The 17,605-nt window shown below is 45.5% G+C and overlaps 1 protein-coding gene across 2 annotated transcripts in view; it reads right to left on the reverse strand.

The window, feature by feature from the left end:
* Tln2 (talin 2) overlaps positions 1-17,605 on the reverse strand; it is a 401,214-nt gene that overhangs the window by 107,542 nt on the left and 276,067 nt on the right. For both annotated transcript variants that reach the window (XM_055597884.1, XM_055597875.1), the window contains exons 22-28: positions 16,789-16,955; positions 14,728-14,856; positions 13,082-13,195; positions 10,917-11,030; positions 6,684-6,818; positions 4,232-4,360; positions 3,155-3,257 (exon numbers count right to left, since the gene is read on the reverse strand). In XM_055597884.1, coding sequence (XP_055453859.1) covers positions 3,155-3,257; positions 4,232-4,360; positions 6,684-6,818; positions 10,917-11,030; positions 13,082-13,195; positions 14,728-14,856; positions 16,789-16,955 — 891 coding nt within the window. The remainder of the gene's footprint in view (positions 1-3,154; positions 3,258-4,231; positions 4,361-6,683; positions 6,819-10,916; positions 11,031-13,081; positions 13,196-14,727; positions 14,857-16,788; positions 16,956-17,605) is intronic.

Consider the following 17,605-nt stretch of genomic DNA (forward strand, 5'->3'; position numbering starts at 1 on the left):
GTACTTGCAAAAGGTTGTACATAGCTGTGTTAAATTGTTTAGAAATGTACTTGGATTATTTCACTAGCCAAACAAAAACCTGCTTGCATTCAGGTACTGGTGGTTAATGCGCAGTCCCTGAACATTCGGCAGGCCTCAAGTATGGGGGCGGGAGCCTAGACTTAGAATTTGTTCACCTTTATTCTCTTTCCTTGCTTCCCACACACTCTTCAACTGTGCTGAAACTGCCAACCAGACTGGCAAGGACCTTCTCGTTCCAAAAGCCAACGGAGGCTTCTCCATTGCCCTACATGGCTCTCTGTCTCTAGAGACACACTCTCTCTTGGTTTCCCTTTCCTACCCATGGATATGGTTCCCATTTCTATCATTCAGCTTCATCTTTCACTAGTTAACCTCGGCCCATATGGCCACTCACTCTAGGCAAACTTTCCCACAGTTAAGGTTTCAACCAACGACCATGACCAATTGAGTAACTACAAAACCTCTACTTCCAGCGAGTCTCCTCTCCCGAGGGCCAGAGAGCAGGCTGCCTGTCACAACTCTATTTGTACATCCAAGTCCATCTGCAGTTGGAACTGCGTCCTGGAACTTCAACCCTCAACCCTACCGATCTTGCAATCTTACCTAGCAGCTCGCAGAACTCTTCGTTTAGCTGCCAGGCCTAACAATGTCCATGTTTTCTTCCTTGTCACCATCCCTGCAACATTCTAACCAATCACCAAGCTCGGTCAGGTTTGCTTCTTTAATCAATCCCCTTGTATAGACCACTGCAATATTCTAGCTCTGGAGTGTCCACCAAAGGTCCCTATGTTAAAGTCTTGGTCCACAAGGTGATGCTATTAGCTTACGATGCAGAGCTTACGGGGAGGACTTCAGGATCCTGGCCCAGTGCTCTTGAAGGCAGTTACGGCATACAGCCTCCTTGTCTTCCTTCCTTCCCTCTTTTGTTTTCTGGCCACGAGGTGGATGGTTTTGTTTTACTTACACGTTCCCGCATCATACCCGGTGCCACCACACACTCAAATAATTATGGACTAAGCCACCATGAGCCCAAATAAACCCTTTCCCCGCAGAAGCGAATGGCCTCAGGTACTCTGCTATAGCGACATAAGGCTGCTAATCATGATGGGATTACCACCTCCTGTCTCGATGAATTCAACAGCCTGTTTGTTGGTTTCCTTGCTTTCAGCTGTTTCTCTCCAGTCTAGTTTACACATAGGAGAGTCACGCACAGACACTGTAATGTGCCTCCACAGCTAAAACCCTCCATAGTTTATATAGCTTTCGATGAAACTCCAAGCTGCTTAGGTTGCCTACGAGGACCCTGCGTATCTGTGTCTTCCTTCCTTGCCTTTCACTAGAACCTTCTCAGTTCCTTGACTCAGCCTTCTCTCTCTCTCTCTCTCTCTCTCTCTCTCTCTCTCTCTCTCTCTCACCTTTGAGACCTCACACGCAGAGCACTCATTTCAACACCACCTTCTAAACGCTTGCCAAAGCTGACTGGCTTGCGATCGAGGCTGTTTTTCAGATGCCAAGGAGGCTGCCTGTCATCCTGCCTGTTGCGTACCAGATGATGTAACTTCTAGAGCTCTAGGGCAGTCTCCCCTCCTCCACACACGTTTCCCCAGCCACACAGAAAGTGCCAAACTTCTGGGATGGTGTAGCAGTTTCTGGAATGCAAACTTCTTCTGGTTCGTATGGATTCATACCTACTTTTCCCTTTCTTCTGGAGCCCCTCAAAATGTCCTAAGTGGTCTTCAATACTCTGGTCTCCTCTGGAATCTGTCCTTAATCTCTGATTAGGACAGGATTATATATATTTAATACTGTAATACTATGCTATACTTACTTTGATTTTCTAGTTTGTTCTTTTTATTTTTTTTTCAATAATAACTATGGGAGTTTTTTAAAAAAAATTATTTTGCTTGGAGGAATGACAAATTAACTTACTGCAATCTAACCCTCTCACAGAGAAACAACTGGAAAACATATGCTTGAACTCAGTTGGGCAACAGGGAGGCATCAAGGTAGAGAGGGCCAAGATCTGGGAAGAACGGAAGTGCAGCGAGAGGAGCCCAAGGCTCTGGACAGCTTCGCCCCTCAAGACATTTCCTAATTTATAACATCTGCAGGAGAGAGAGCCCCTCCCCCCAGCGAAAACCTCCTTTCTGCAAGCACGTGGGGCCGGGGTAGGGTGGGGTAGGAGGGGGGAAGCCTAGAGTGCAGTCTTGGCGCAGCCGAACAGCAGCCTCCCCTACACACTAAGGGCTACACATGAAACAGATGGCACACCTTCCAGCCAGCAGCCTCTGCTTTCCTTTTGTTAGGTAAATGGCCTTACTCTCACAGATTCCTAACTAGGAACTCTTCTGCCACTCCGAGATAGACACGTGGCACTGAAGAATCTCGGGTCTCCTCAGTGCCCTCCCTCTCCTGCAGCACAGCTGGCTTCCTCCTTGCTGCCTCTGGGGGACCCTGAGCTCTCCTTGGGCTCCGGCTGACTGTGCTCAGTCAGGCCTACCCCTCCCTTCACCTGCCTCCCCTCTGATTCTGTTGACACTCTCTAGCTTTTACATTGTTATACTTTGGTGGGAATTTTGGAGTCAGAGGTGTCCTGAAAGTGCACCTTTCTCTCCCCCATCCCTGCTTGGAGTCTAATATGGTCTACATATAGTCTGAGAATCATTTCTTTACAGCATGTGCTTGTTTGCCAGGTTGACTTAGGCTAAGGAGGCAAACTTTTGGGCAGGTCTGGGAAGGAGTTCTGAGTGATTTGAGAAGATCCGTCAGCGATATGGGCACCAGCATAGGCTGGCATCTGGGCTGTATCCGTAGGAGGAAGCGAGCAGAGGAGCAACCTTCATCTCTGCTGCCTGACTGTGTCACGTGACCATCGGCCTCAGGTTAACGCCAACATGACTTTCCAATTACTATATTGCCTTAAACTGTGAGTCAAAATAAACTTAACGCCACACTTGTCAGGTATTTTTGTCACAGCCACGAGGAAAGTATCAAAGAAGAGCTTAGTAAGAACACCGTGGCGAGAGCTTGACGGATGTGCAGGAAAGCCGGGGTCAAATCGGTGACCCCTTCCTCTCCAGACCCGGGGTGTGCCATCCAGCCACAGGCAGCATGAAGGCTCTCGGAGGCCTACCTGTGTAGTGCTCGTTGCCCTGAGCGGCACAGGTGAGGAGCTGCGCCATGGAGGAGCCCACTCCCTTGGACGTGCTTCCCAGGTCCTGAGCACACTTTTCTAGCTGTAAGAAAAAGCCAAGGAAGGCAGAACTTAGACACGAGGTCTCAGAATGACGTAGAACAACGGTGCAGATCAGAGCCTGACCGAGTCAGCTGGGAAAAGGACCCGGCTCTAACTGAGGGAGCCGGGTAGGTCCCGCCAGCTCTGTGGAACCGTGGGAGCGACTGACCCTCACTAAGCTCCCCTCCTCACGGTACCCAGCTAAGAAGGCCTTCAGCAAATGAGCGCAGTCCTTAACAGGCTGCAGCTGCTACCGTGATGCCTTTAGAAAGTCCAAAGGAAATCATTGGTGTGCAGTAAGTATGCCTCGGCAGGAAGCAGGCAGGCATCCAACTGCACCACCTTCCTTGCACATGTGGCAATTAATGCAGGCCAGTTTGGTCATTATCCTTCAGGGAGTTCAAACTGAAAGACATGCAAGAAAAATGGAGGTTTGGAGTGGCAAGTGAGACCACGGAAGAAGGCAGAGGGCATGCCTCTCAGGAAGAGCTTGCTTTGTCCAGCAAATAAAAAACAAACTGGTAAAGGGTACAGATAATTGATTAATCAGCATATAAGGACACTGCTTAGAAGAGATCTGTGGGTGTACAACAATGGGCAGGAAGGCCTAAGAGAACATATACAGTCTAAGTCATACAACACCTTCCCCAGTGAAGGCCATACCTTCAAAGGAAAATGGAGTTTGCTCCACCATAGCCGATTACATACTATGTGCAACCCCTGCTCCCTAAAAATGCTTTCTTTAGAAATACCAAGGTGTGTCTAAGAAATGGCTCAGCCAGCAGGCAAGGGGGCTTGCCACTAAGCCTGCTGACCTGAGTCTAATACTGGGAATCACACAGTGGAGGGCAAGAACTCCTGAAAACTGTCCTGTGGCCTCCATACATCTCTCCCTCCCCCCCTTTCCCTCCCTCTCTCCCCCACACACAAACAAAAATAAGTAAGAAGGCAAAACCCATACCACAAACAGCTTACCGTTTCTCCCGGCAGTGGTTTCAGTTGACTTTCTGCAGCAGCCATCTTGGCGTCCTGCAGCTCATTCTTGAGAGTCTGCACTGTGTTCAGTGCAGAATCAATCTCCATGGGACCGCACGCCTCATGGGCCTGTCAACAGAGTGGGATATGTGCGCACAGAGTCAGCTTGGGAGAGTGTCCCTAATACTCTGCAACATATTAAATGTTTTCCTGGACACTGCTGGCAACTCCGGCTCTAGCAGAAGGCAAACGTACCAAGTAATTCCCCAGAGAGGACAGACCCAGAAGCCTTTATTCACCAAGGCCTGGGCTTCAGTGAAAGAGCACACAGAGTAGCATGTATGTACACGGAGGCTTGTGATGTTCTTGGGCGTGCACGCGTGCAGATGCCCAGGATGCATGCCGAGAAGGAGTGAATAAGTGTACGACGGAAGGGCTCCGCAGACAGCACACGGCAACTTCTTTTCCTAACTTTCAACACCATAAATCATTATCCTTCCCTACTAAACATTTAAGAACTCCCCCTTCTAGTTACTTGTTTTACTTGCTTAAATCTCTTGGTCATTTAGAACACTGGTCTCCAATAGTCAGGACTCAAGGCCCCAACACAAAGTAATACATTTCATGGATATGCAGTTCTGCCAATCAGTATTCTCAATATCGATGAATTATTTCGTGCCTTTTGATAACTGCCAAAAAGCATCAGTATATACAAGGTGACTGGTTTTTATGTGTCCTTGTTATTAGGTACAGAAGCTAAGAGACAGCAACACAGTTGCGAATGAGAGCAGCCTGATTCAAATTCATGCTGTCTGATTCCAGAGCCTTCGAGCTTAACCCTTCTAATTCACTGAGAAAAACAAAATCTCTCCCAGCCTCTTCCTTGGGCCAGCAGACATGCTTCACTATCACTTTGGGGTGTATGATACTGGCATGTGCCAAGATTCACCGAGAAAACTTAGCCGGCCACTGTGAGGGCTCCATGGCTTGTGGTGTGGCTGGTTTTGCCAGAGGCATGCTGGATGCGCACATTCTAATAAGCACCCCACCCAGCACACCAGGCCGTAACTGTGTATGGCTCCAGGACCTCGCTAAGAAATGGCCCCAACGTGCAAACTTCGCTGGAAACAGTCTCAGGCCTGGGCACTCTGTTTTGGCAACGCATCATCTGTTCATGTCAGGCATTCAAGTTGGCTTCTACTGTCTTCTCTCACTACTTTATGAGTTTCTATAAAGGGATTGCTACAAGGAAAAATGAATTCAAGCCAGACCTTCATGCTAATAACTACATAAGAGTCCCAATGAGCTCCTCTGATAACTCAGTTTCAGAGACAGAAACTGATTTAGTCCCTAACCCTGTTCCACACTCCATTCAGGCAAACGTGCCACGTAGCTGTGAAAACATTTTAGGGAAGAAGATCATGGCTAAGATGACTGCCCTCCTCCTAGGTATATTTTCTACCTAATAATTTGTTTTTGAGTTCTCAAGATGAGACCTGGAAGATAAGGATACAGTCAATTATTGCTTTAGTTTGGGTCTGAAATGGCCAGTGCCTCATGTGATAAAGGCTTAGCCCCAGTCCATGGTGGTCCTGGGAGGTGGAGGGATCCTTAGGAGGTTGGGCCCTAGTGGAAGGAAGGTAGGTTATTGGGGCTGTGTCCTTGAAGCGAGTTATTGGGACCCTGGCTCCTTCTTGTAGTTTTTGCATTCCTGCCATGGAGGAAGCAAGCTGCACCTGCACGTACTTTTACCAAGACTCATGGTATTGTCACCGCAAGGCTACCAGCCACAGTCAAGGTCAACTGACAGTGAACAGAAATCTATGGCGATGTCCTCTCTCCCTCCTTTTTCTTCATTTTTTTTCTTTCCTTCCTTTTCTTTCTTTCTTTCTTTCCTTCTTTTTCTTTCTTTCTTTCTCCTCCTCTCTCTTTCTCTTTCTTTCTTTCCTTACATAGCCCTGGCTGGCCTATGTAGGCAATAAGCTAAGGGTGACTTTGAACATCTGAAGCCCCTGCCACCATCTACTAAGTGCTGGGTTTATAGGCATGTGACACCATGCCTGACTAAACATTCCTTCCTCTTAGGTTAGTTCTCCTGGGTATTTGTCGTATTAATGAAAAGCTAATTAGCACATTTATTTGGCCTGTACTTTATCTGATACAGGGACAGTACAGAAAAGCAGTCTCACATGAGGCTGGGAAACAGAGTACTGCTTATCCCAGGAAATGGGGAGAAAGGGAGGAAGCATACCACTTGAAGTCACCTGTAACCAGAAGGTAATGGTCAAGCCTGGAAAGTGTTATCTTTAACGGTCATTAAATGAAATAGACGAAGGCTCTGTTGAGAAGGTGGCCCAGCAGCTCTAGAGCTTAGATGGCACTCACACCACAACATCACAAAGAGACGGAAAGCTGCCTGAAGAGCTAACCACCGGGACAAGGCTCCACTTGCCTTCTGTGAAGCAGTGCGCAGCTCGGCCAGGCTGGTGGCCAGGTTCTTGGCACACTGACTCAGCTGCATGGCGGCAGCCTGGTCACTCACAGTGGGCACCGCCGCTTTGGCTGAGGACACCATCTTGCTTCCAGGCTGTAGAGAGGTGAACAGAAAGTAAGCAAGAAGCTGCTGAGAGATCCAACAGCCTCCATGGTGATTAGAAAACACGTCCCCCTAAAACAGGGTGTAGTGATTTGAATCATATTCCACAGGTTTGTGTGTCTGAACACTTAGGAAGGTATGAAACCTTTGCAAGGTGGAGCCTTGCTGGAGGAAGTGTGCCACTAGGCATCTTAGGGTTATCTTGCTGTGATGAAACATGATGACAAAAGCAATTGAGGAGGAAAGAATTTATTGAGCTTATGCTTCCACATCATAGTCCATCAAGAAGTCCGTACAGGAACTCAAACAGGGCAGGAAACTGGAGGCAGGAGCTGATGCAGAGGCCACTGAAGGGTGGTGCTTATTATCATATTCCACTGGGGGCTTTGCTTAGCCTGCTTTCTTCTAGAACCCAGGACCACTAGCCCAAGGATGGGCCACAATGGGCTGGGCCTCCCCCATAAAATCACTAATTAACAAAATGTCCCACAGGCTTGTCTGCTCATCTTCTATGGGTATTTTCTCAACTGACGTTCCCTCCTTTCAGATGACTATGGCTATATGCCAAGCTGACGTAAAACTAGCTGACATGAGGCTTAAGTGTATAGCATCATCCTACTCCCTGTTCTCTTTCTAACTTCTTCCTGTGTGTAGATGACACGTGATCAGCCAAGTTTTTGCCGCCGCCGCCATGCTATGCCATACCTTCTCCACCACTAATGGACTCTGTCCCTCTGGATCCTAATGGATCTAGACAAAATAAACCCTTTCTTCCTTAAGCTACCTTTGGTCATGATGTTTGTTGCCACAGCAACAGAAGAACATTACAGAGGGATACATTAAACACCAACTAGCTCCCAGGGCTAGAGAGAAGGCTTAGTGGGTAAGAGCACTGCCTGCTCGAGAGGACACATGTTCCCAGGACCCACACATCAGCTCACAAAGCTGTCTGTAACTCCAGTTCCTGGAAATCATACGCCCTTTTCTGGCCTCCTGTGGTCTTTGTACACACATCGAACACACATATACATACAGGCAAAACATAAACAGGTAACAGAGAATTAAATAAATATTAAAAACAAAACAATTACTGTGCCAAATCGGATACTCCAGGGCATTACAAAGCAATGGTGGCAAAACAAGCAAGGTGATTGAGGTGGCTTGAAAGTCTCATTTAAAATAGATTTCAAAGACAGTTCTTTGATAAAACATTTTGTGTGTGTGTGTTTCCTGAAGTAGTTCTTTACCCTGATGTTAAAATATACCTAATAGATCATAAAAATAAAGGCAAATAGGATGATCTTATTTTTTCACAAATCAGTACACACTTGCCATGCATGAACACCTGTGCTCATGCAGATGTATCTTCAAGAACAGGAGGTACTATTCCTGTTCTTTTATGATACCCAGTCCTGCGTGTTTCTTAGGTATACTGTGACTGTGAGTCCTGTTGGTGTTTCTTAGCCTCCTACTGTTGGGTGTGTATCCACTTGCTTGCCAATGTAGCAAAAAATGGCAAGGAACTAGATAAATCTCAATAATTTTCAATGTGTAAAATTTTAGAAATAGCTTTTCTGGCTCCAAAGCATACCAGCTTTGAAGGCTTTAAAAATGTATGCTGTAAGTGTGTCTCAGAAAAAAGAAATGTAATGATTTAAGTGCCAGATCATAAATATTAAAGATAAAAGTACTACTTTCAGTATTTAAGAATTAATGAGTATCAGTAGAAGAACCTAACATGAGTATTTTAAAAAATTGAATAATTTCATGTTACCAGCCCTTAAAAGCATAATACTAAAAATGTTTAACATTTGAAAACAAAAGATATGATATCAAACAAAATAAAATTTAAAGAACAAGTTAACATGTATTTTAAAGCTCTTAACTCCATCTTACAAAAGATTTATTAAAAAATGCTCCATATACTGTGAGCTGTAAATTCAGATTTGTTCATCTTTTTGTAAGGGCAATTCTACAATATTCATGAGGAAAGTTGAAAATGTATGTTTGGGCTGGGGATCTGGGTTAGCTTAGTGGTAGAATATATATATATATATCTCCTATAAATATATATACTACATAATTATAATATACATGTAATATAAATGTACACATTTATATTATATTTATAAAATGTATTTAATATAATGAAATATAAAATGATTTCTGTTTATTAGAAATATGTAAATATATATTTTACATACATTTACATATATTTATATGGCTGTCTTGGAACTTGCATTGTAGACCAGGCTGGTCTCCAACTCAGAGATCCCACTTGCTTCTACCTCCTAAGCGATAGGATTAAAGGTGTGTGCCACCATGCCTGCGCTTAAACATACACACTTTTTGATTTGATGATTCTGTTGCCTTTTGAAGCTTGCTTGTTTCTTATAAAACTCTAAGTATCTAAAATAGCAGTTAAAAAAACAGGAGAAAAAAAGAAAAAAAGAGAAAAGACAAAAAGAAAACATAGAAGGAAAAGAGGGAAGAGAAGAGGGAGGAAGAGAGGGAAAGGTTAAGGGGGAGAGAGAGAGAGCATGAGAAAGCAGGTTCAGTGGCAGTAGACAAAGAAGCACCTTTACACTGTTCAGTCCTAACTGTGGTCCTCCTGGCTGCAGACTAAACACAGAGCTGGCTTCAGGATTACTAAGAAAAAGAGAAAGATCTTTTTTCTAGACCCTAAGTCTCAGTGTAACAAAGAAAACGTAAGTTGTTTGCAAACATGCTCACCCAAGTAAATAACTCAAGTTGGGGGGGACAAAAACTGAGCACATGAAGAGGGTCATATTACAGTTTGCTCGTGTTAGGCCCCAAATAAAAACAAAACAAAACAAACAAAAAACCCAGCCTGTCTGATGAAGGGACAATGGTTAAAGGCAGAGTATAGCCACATGGCGGGCCTTTTAAATCACAAATGCCTACATTACGAAAGGCGCTAGAGAGATGACTCAGTGGTTGAGAGTACTGACTGCTCTTCCAAGGGACCTGGGTTCAATTCCGGGCACCCACATGGCGGCTCACAAACACCTGCAACTCTGTGGGCACTGCACAGACATGGTGCGCAGACATACAAGAATCCATGTACATAAACCAAAATCCATGTGCATAAAAAATAAACAGTAAAAGGAGGGTCGGGGCTGCATGGGGAGAGCAATTGCTTCTCACGCTAGTTTCAATCCCCAAAGGGTTTATATACAATGAATGCAATTCAATTCAAAAGATTACACACCAAAATTAGAATATAGTGTGTGAAAAAAAATAATTTATCTTCTATTTAAAAAAAAAAAAAAACAGCAAGATTATAAAAGCCAGAAGTAAGCAAGGTTTGGAACAAAGCAGTGTCTTCTGGACATGACAGGACTGCAACACCCAAGAACTCATAGTAGCCACGTTTGTCTGCACAAGACCAACACAGTATCAAGCCAGTTAACACTCTAGCATGGAGTGGGAAGGGGTTCATGAACACCCATCCTTAACTGAGGAGCAACTGACAGCTAATAGTCAGTTTTCCTTTAGAATGTGGCCCCTGGTAGAGTCACCACTCTCTAGTGTATGCACTCAGAAGTATAAGCATAACACAAACTACGGTTAAGAGCTCATTAACTTTTCAAAACTGAGGACACCAAGCTAGGGATGGAGAGGTGAGGGTGGTTCTAGAAGGAGTTAAGGCGAGCAGCTGAAATGAATGCGATCAAAATACACTATATAAAATTCTCAATGAACTAATAAAAATCTTGAAAATTAAAGAAAAGATTACCTAGCCACCCAACAAACTTGTTTGTGTATCTCTCTGTGTGTAACAAAAAAAAACATGAGAAAGTAGACTGAAACATCTGTATTTTATTTCTGCATAGTGGAAGGTCAGGCTGCATTTGAAAAACCAACCCAATGGTACTCGCCTTGATCATTAGCATTTTGCTTGCTTGGCCAGTGGCATCTCTCTTACCTGAAATGTAAAGAGGCCTTGCAACTGCTTAGACAAAAACGTAGCCAAGGCTGTGGGTCTGCCCAAGTATGTTCTTTTCCTCGAGCACAAAGGGCAGATTCTGTGAGTTCTGTGAGTGACTGTGCTGGTTTCTATGTTACCTGCAGGAAGTTCTGGCTGGAGATGATGAGAGCCAGCTGGGCGCTGAGGTCTTCGGCTTGAGCTTGGCTGCCCCTCACCCCCTGTACTAGCTGAGGGATGTGATCTGCCACTGCCTGCAAGAAACAAGAAAACAGGGTCTGAGGGTAGGCCGAGAGGAGCAACTAGCAAAGGGACAGGAAAATGACCCAAAGCGCTGCTTTTCGATGTGTGATCCAGTCCCAGGGACACCAGTACCAGAAGTTGGATTCAACAGCATACTTAGCCTTCCCAACACCGAGTCCCAGTCTGTACGTCCTCTTCTCCCTGCCCCTCCCAATGGTCTCGGTCTATTCGGTAGAAGACTGTCCTCCATAACAAAGCCTTGCAAGAACTTTCCTAGTCAAAATTCATAGGCTCCTGGCCATGAGGACTGAAGATCAAATATCAAAATATACACACTCACAGGTAGATAAATTGAGTCAGATGGCCCCATGACCAGAAGAAGTGGGAGAGAGGCTCAATAACCAGCATGTTAAGTGCTTTTCCAGGTCTCTGACTTTGCAGGTATGGGTTCTGGTCCCAGCTTACATGTGGGCATCACTCCTGTTTCTCTGTTCCAACCAATACTTGGCATTTATCAAATGAGACAACAAAACAGGAAAGAGAGAAGCCACATTCGGCAAAGCGGTACAACCCTATGACAGTCACCTTCAGAGGCTCCTGAGGAACCATCTACTTGTGCTCTTTCTAATCTCCCTCTCCAGGAGCAGGCTTCAGAGGTCCAAGCTCGTGAAGGTGCTTGGACTGATGAAGGTGCCCAGTGCATTTTGGGCACCATTTTGGCCTGGTGCCCATCCCTAACCCCTAGCAAGATTGTAAAAATACTTAAAAATGATGCCAATGGAAATGTACGCAGGCCCTTTCCAGTGCTGATTCCAGAAACTCAGTCCATTTTCCCTCTCAGCTTCAGCCTGTTGTTTAGCGTCCCTCTCATTTCCTGGCAGGGATGCTCAGAGATCTACTACCACTAGTGCCCTTGGCAAAGAGGGAGAGAAGGCTGACTCTGTAAGAGGTCCCTGGACTTGAGCAGCTTGTGGTCCCTGAGGAAGGGAAAGGCCATTTTTCTACCTTGCTGGCAGCTGAACGGTCCCAGAAAGGACTAGGCTGTTTGAGCAGAGGCCTCATTCTGAGCAAGCTCTTCTTTTCCCACAGATCCTATGCACAAAAGACCTCGGACCCTTGTGCATCACAGATGCAATTCCCCTTCTATCACAGTCAACTCTAAAAGGGGACCTCAGGAAAATCAGAAGCAGGAATAAAAAGTTCTAGGCAATTCTTTCCCAGCAGCACAGCCAATTTCTGAAGTACAACTAGATTCCCCTTGGAAACATGGCCACTGCTGAAGAAGTGGAAACTCCCCTCAGATAACTCGTTATTTTTTGAAGATTTGGAGGAAAGTCGGAATAGGTTCATAGTCAGGACACTGGCACAATCACACATGCCTGTTACCAGCCTCCACTGCCAACACTCTCAGGAGACTTCAGCAAGATGTCCCATCACGAGGGGGCAATGGCTCTGTAAGAGGATTTTGTGACGTAGGACCTCTAAAGTGGCCTGGGAGAGTCAATCGTCTTTGTGGGAAGAGAGAATGTTTGTAGTAAGCTTGCCTGGACACAACAACAATGCCCCTATCCTGGAACAACAGACAGACAAGTGACAAACAAACAGACAAACAAATGACAGGTAATAAAATGCGCCAAAACGTGAGGCCATAGAAGGCAGACAGGACAAAGCAGATGAGAAGAAGGAAATTGGCCTGCCTTAGGGAACGGAGACTGGATGAGACCAGCCTCCAGAGGAAAAGGCACACTGGAAAGCCAACTATTCATTTTGACTTCTATTTCAAAGCTCTGAAATGCTCTCATCAATTCTCGTTATTTAATTCAGTCCCTTAAAAGGGATGTGGCTAAAGGAAAAGATAATGCTGGGAAAAAGACACTCCTTCCAAACACGGGTGCTCCCCTTAGTGGACAAAAACCAGGCACGTACACCTGGAGTGTGGAGTCGCCGCAGGCTGGATGAGGAGCCTGGAAGACCCGCCTTAAATGAACTAGCAAGGCGCGTGGCGGTCCAATGCTACCAGCGAGCTGTGGCAGACCTGGCCCTTGGCGCTCGGGGAGCTTACCTTGCAGCTCTGGACCAGTTGCTGCTGGGCTGAAGGGTTCTTGTTGGAGATGGCTGCATTCTGAGAGGCTGCGATGGTCTGCGTGGCAGCAGCTGCAGCCTGCTTGGCTGCAACCTGCAGAGGACAGTGACACAGGTCAGCCCAGGATTGTGCTTGAAAACTCATATACCATGCCTTTCCACTACAGGAACAGGGCCTGTCTCTTTAAAGCCACCAATGCTCTCAACTTTGCTGCTCTCTGCTGCCTGCCTTTTGTAAAAGATGGGCTTGATCTTTTACAGGTCTTGTCCTGGCCACCACAGGTGCTATGAGTGAGCACAATGACCCTGTCACATCCAGAAGACATCAATTTCACAGCAACCTCTGGCTCTTCAATCTTTCCACCTCAGTGTTCCCCAAGCTTTGCAATGATCAAGTCAGCCAACTCCCCTGCATCAAACAGGAAGAGGCTCATGAGCCCTATCCCCAGCTAAGGAGCTATTGGCAGTGGATGGTCAATGGGGAAAGGAGAGTTAGTTTTCTTCTCTGTATGGACTGTCACAGTTGTCTACGCTCCCTGGAGGGAGCCTACTCCCATGCACATCGAGCAGCATGATTTAGACTCAGTGAACTGTTATTATTAGAGAAAACGGGAGGGAAAATAAGAGAAGGAGGAAGAGGAGGTGCTAGGCAGCTGCTGGTGGCAAGTTGTTAGGAAGGGATATAGAGATGTGGCCCAGGAGTTGGAGCTGGAGTGTGGCTATGATCTAAATATATCCATGTATGAAGTTAACAAAGAATAAATGGAAATTTAAAATACAAAAGATAAGAGATAACTGCAAGGCAGAGGTGGCATTGGCAAGCAGCACAGAGCCTTCATGTTCCGGGGAAAGAAAATCTCCCCCACGAAACACAGGCTGCTCTCTATGTCAAGCACCAAGGGAGGTGTCTGTGTCCCTCCTCTCATAGCACCCAGAGGCTTCAGCTCAGATGTGACACATGCCCCTGGGACAACTAAGTTCAACCTTTTGTCTCCTGCCAATAACGAGGCTAATTTTCTTCCAGAGCCTAGCAGACGGCCAATGGAGGGGCTCTTCATTAGACAGCCAGGTAACTTGGCCTCCACCCCTCCACATTTTAGTTTGAAGGTCTCCCGTAAACATCCATGTAAGGAAATGTTTTCCTTATGTAGTCTGTGCCTACTCTTTTCAACTGTTTAATTAGAATATATGACCTGAAAAAAAATGACAAAAAGTGTTTATTTTTTTTCCCTTCTCAGTCCGGTCCTGCTCCCTAGCTCTAGTCTAAAACTCTCAACAAGGAAGCCTAGAAAAAAATCTGCCCCTGAAAGAATAGGAACTTTTGCATGACTGGTCCTGCTGAATGTATGCCTTTTTAATACCAGGAAAAAAGGCCCCCAGTCTTCCTGCAAAAACACTGTTTTCTGTTGCTCAATGTTGACCTCAGAGCCCAAGCCTTTGGCAGCCATGAACTGAAGCAATTTTTCAAACTGTGTCAATTCCGTTAAAGTATGCTAACTATCCAACACTGCTAACTTTGAGTTGGCATTCTGAATTTAGGCATCATTTGGTGATTTGACTTTTTTTTTTTCCAGATAACTCTTTGCAACCACAAATGGCACCCCAAGGCCAAACCCATTCCCTGACCTCCAGCCGGTTCACGATTTTTTTCTTAATAGCATTCTGCGCAGCGGCGTTGGTTGCTACTCGGAGACCCTCGGCAGCCTCTCTGAGCCTTTGTTGCTGGTCTTCGTTTTCTGGGTTAGCTGCAGCTCCCTGCACATGTGAAAACAGACATTTCAAGTGGCCCAGGGGCGGTACTTACAGTTTCTAAATGCCTGCCTTTGGTTTCACATCTTCCTAATAATGCATTCTATTGGGAATGGAAAGCCACAAGCCAGGATCACAGATGTGTACCACCAGGCTGTGTCAATGCTGGGACCGAACCCACAGCCTCCTTGGGCGCTCCATCTCTAGACCCCTACCAACACCATCTTTAACAACAATCAAACTTGCAGGTAGGAAGTAAAATTGTACAATCTTGGGTATCTATACAAATTACCTTGTGGTTGTGATTTCAAAAAACTAAAGGCTTCAAAGACATTTGAGGCATTATATTATGATAATATATTAGTATATATACTTTTTATTTCTTTATGAACCAGCTAAAATTTAAGTAAAAAGCAATATATTTTATCCTACTCTGGAGTTTAGTTTTACAAATCTTGTAAGATAAAGTGCCCTAGTAATTTTCTTCCAGGAGAATGAACAGTTGTATAAGCGTGATTTAATTAATTAATAATAATAATAAAAATAACCCCCCCAAACTCCCCTTTTGTTGAGCTGAATTACTATTATGTCAAATACTAAAATGTCACTACAAAGAAAAAAAAATCAGTCTAATTGTAGAAGAAAACAGAATGGACCTTACCAGAGAAGGATGGAGCGAGGGGACTGACAGACAGACAGACGAAGGATGGGTAACAGTGAGAAACCTCATGGTAGAGCTGTGAAGGGGAGTGACCTCTAATGTTTCCTGTGCAGAAGGGGAGCTATGGTGGAGAATTAGTTGGAGAGCAGTGAACAGAGTAAGTGTTCAAAGGGATGGACATATGTATTTGCTATTATGAGTCCATCAACATTTTTCATTTGAAAAAACAGGCTCCGAGAAAAATAGGTAAGTAAAAGTCTTTCTCAAGGAAGAGTTTTCTCTTAACTGGCATCATAGACGCCTTGATGGCTCATGCTTTCACATCACTGCTGGAACATTCCAAGGCAAAAGTAAATACGGAAAGCAAAGGTCCCATCGGAAAAACAAGAACTTGGATGGAGCATGATGGGAAGGAGAAGAGGGGTCACAAAAGGATCCGAAGGAGAGTTTGCTAAGGGCAATGCAAAGAAACCATGTCCCTAGAGCATATTCGTGGAGAACTGAGACAAACAGCTGGTCCCAAATGTACTCAAAGAGTGATGCTGGTGCTGGTGCCCTTGGCTGGGAGAAGGTATGGCACCCACACAGCTGTCACCTATGTCCTCTCTGTGGATCCACAGCCCTCAAGTTATGGTACTTTAGCTGAACATGTCCTCAGAATCTTGTCAGTTTTACCTAGACACGTACAATTCTTTAGTCAGGAAAGGCTGAAGTTCATACAGAGAGAACGTTAATCTTCTCCCTTTGAGATAAAATGTGATGGGTAATTGTCTGCTTGATGGGAGGTTGAATCACCATGGAAACAACCCTGTGGGCATGTCTGTGAGTAAAGTGAGGCGGGAAGACCCGCCGTAGCTGCGGGCAGCCCCATTCCATGGTCCGCTGAGCACCAACACTCTCCTCTCTGTTTCACAACTGGGGATGTGATGTGAGCAGCCACCAATTGCTCCTCCTACCATAAAGGACTGGGCCCTCCAACTGTAAGCCCCAACAAGCCCCTCCTCCCTCAACTTGCTTCTGTCAGGCAGTTTTGTTGCAGCAGCAAGAACATTCACGATGCTGGCAATAGGAGCCATGTCTTCCTGTCTGTGTCCAGTCAGCACCTCTTTTTCGTCTTCCACGAGCCCTCCGCTACCCTAAGTGTGTTAAGTGTCACGAGGCCACTCAAGTTCTCAACAAGGAGAAATCCATACCCCACCCTTCAGCTTTGAAGGTAAGTGTCAAACCCCAACACTCAATAGTGTTTATGTTTCAAGCCAAAAGACCAAATGTCCTACCTTTGCAGCTTCTACCATTCGGGCAGTGGAATCAGCCAAGAGCTTGGCGGCTGCCAGGAGCTTCTTGGAATTCTCCATGTCAATCTCAGCCTCTGCATCTGACCTCATGGCATTGACAAGATCTGATGTGGCCTGGGCCAGCACCCGGGCTTGGCGCACCATCTCACCTAGAAGACAGGACAGCAAGTGTGGGCTGTTTATTTACCATTCTGTCTGAGCATGACTTCAATGGTCAGGAAGGTTTTTGTTTTGTTTTAAACTGTTGTTATTGGTTTGAAACAGGGTTTCATGTGTCTTAGGTCAGCCTCTAACTCACAGTATAGCCAAGGACAGTTTAGATCAGCTAATCTTCTTGCATCTACCTCCCTAGTGCTGGGATTATAGGCATGCACCACCGTGCCTGGTTTATGAGGTGCTGGAAGCTGAATCCAAGGCTTTCCTCCACACCAGACAGGCAGTTTACCAAACTGAGCTACACCACTAATTACTGATTTGGAGCTTTTATTACTGTTTGCCCTTGCTGTGCTTGTGAGTTTACAAAAGTCTATTTCAACTTTCTTCTGGAAGCGGGAGGGCCACTGAGACATGACATTAAAATGAAACCCAGGAAAAGGACTGGTTCCTCCGCCACAGCTTGTCTGAGGGGAGACAAAGCTTTTATATATACAGGCATGTGCTAAAATCAGTGTGGTAACCTTGATGGCATTTGGGGACAGAAAAAAAAAAAAAGACACAAGTGGGAAAACTGATGAAATTCAAATACTGTGGGTGGCTAATAGGAACATACGCACAGATGCTTTGACAGAGGTGCCACAAG

This window comes from Psammomys obesus, unplaced genomic scaffold, assembly GCF_907164565.1.
Source record: "Psammomys obesus unplaced genomic scaffold, mPsaObe1.curated_primary_1811, whole genome shotgun sequence".
In the NCBI taxonomy this organism is placed as follows: Eukaryota; Metazoa; Chordata; class Mammalia; order Rodentia; family Muridae; genus Psammomys; species Psammomys obesus.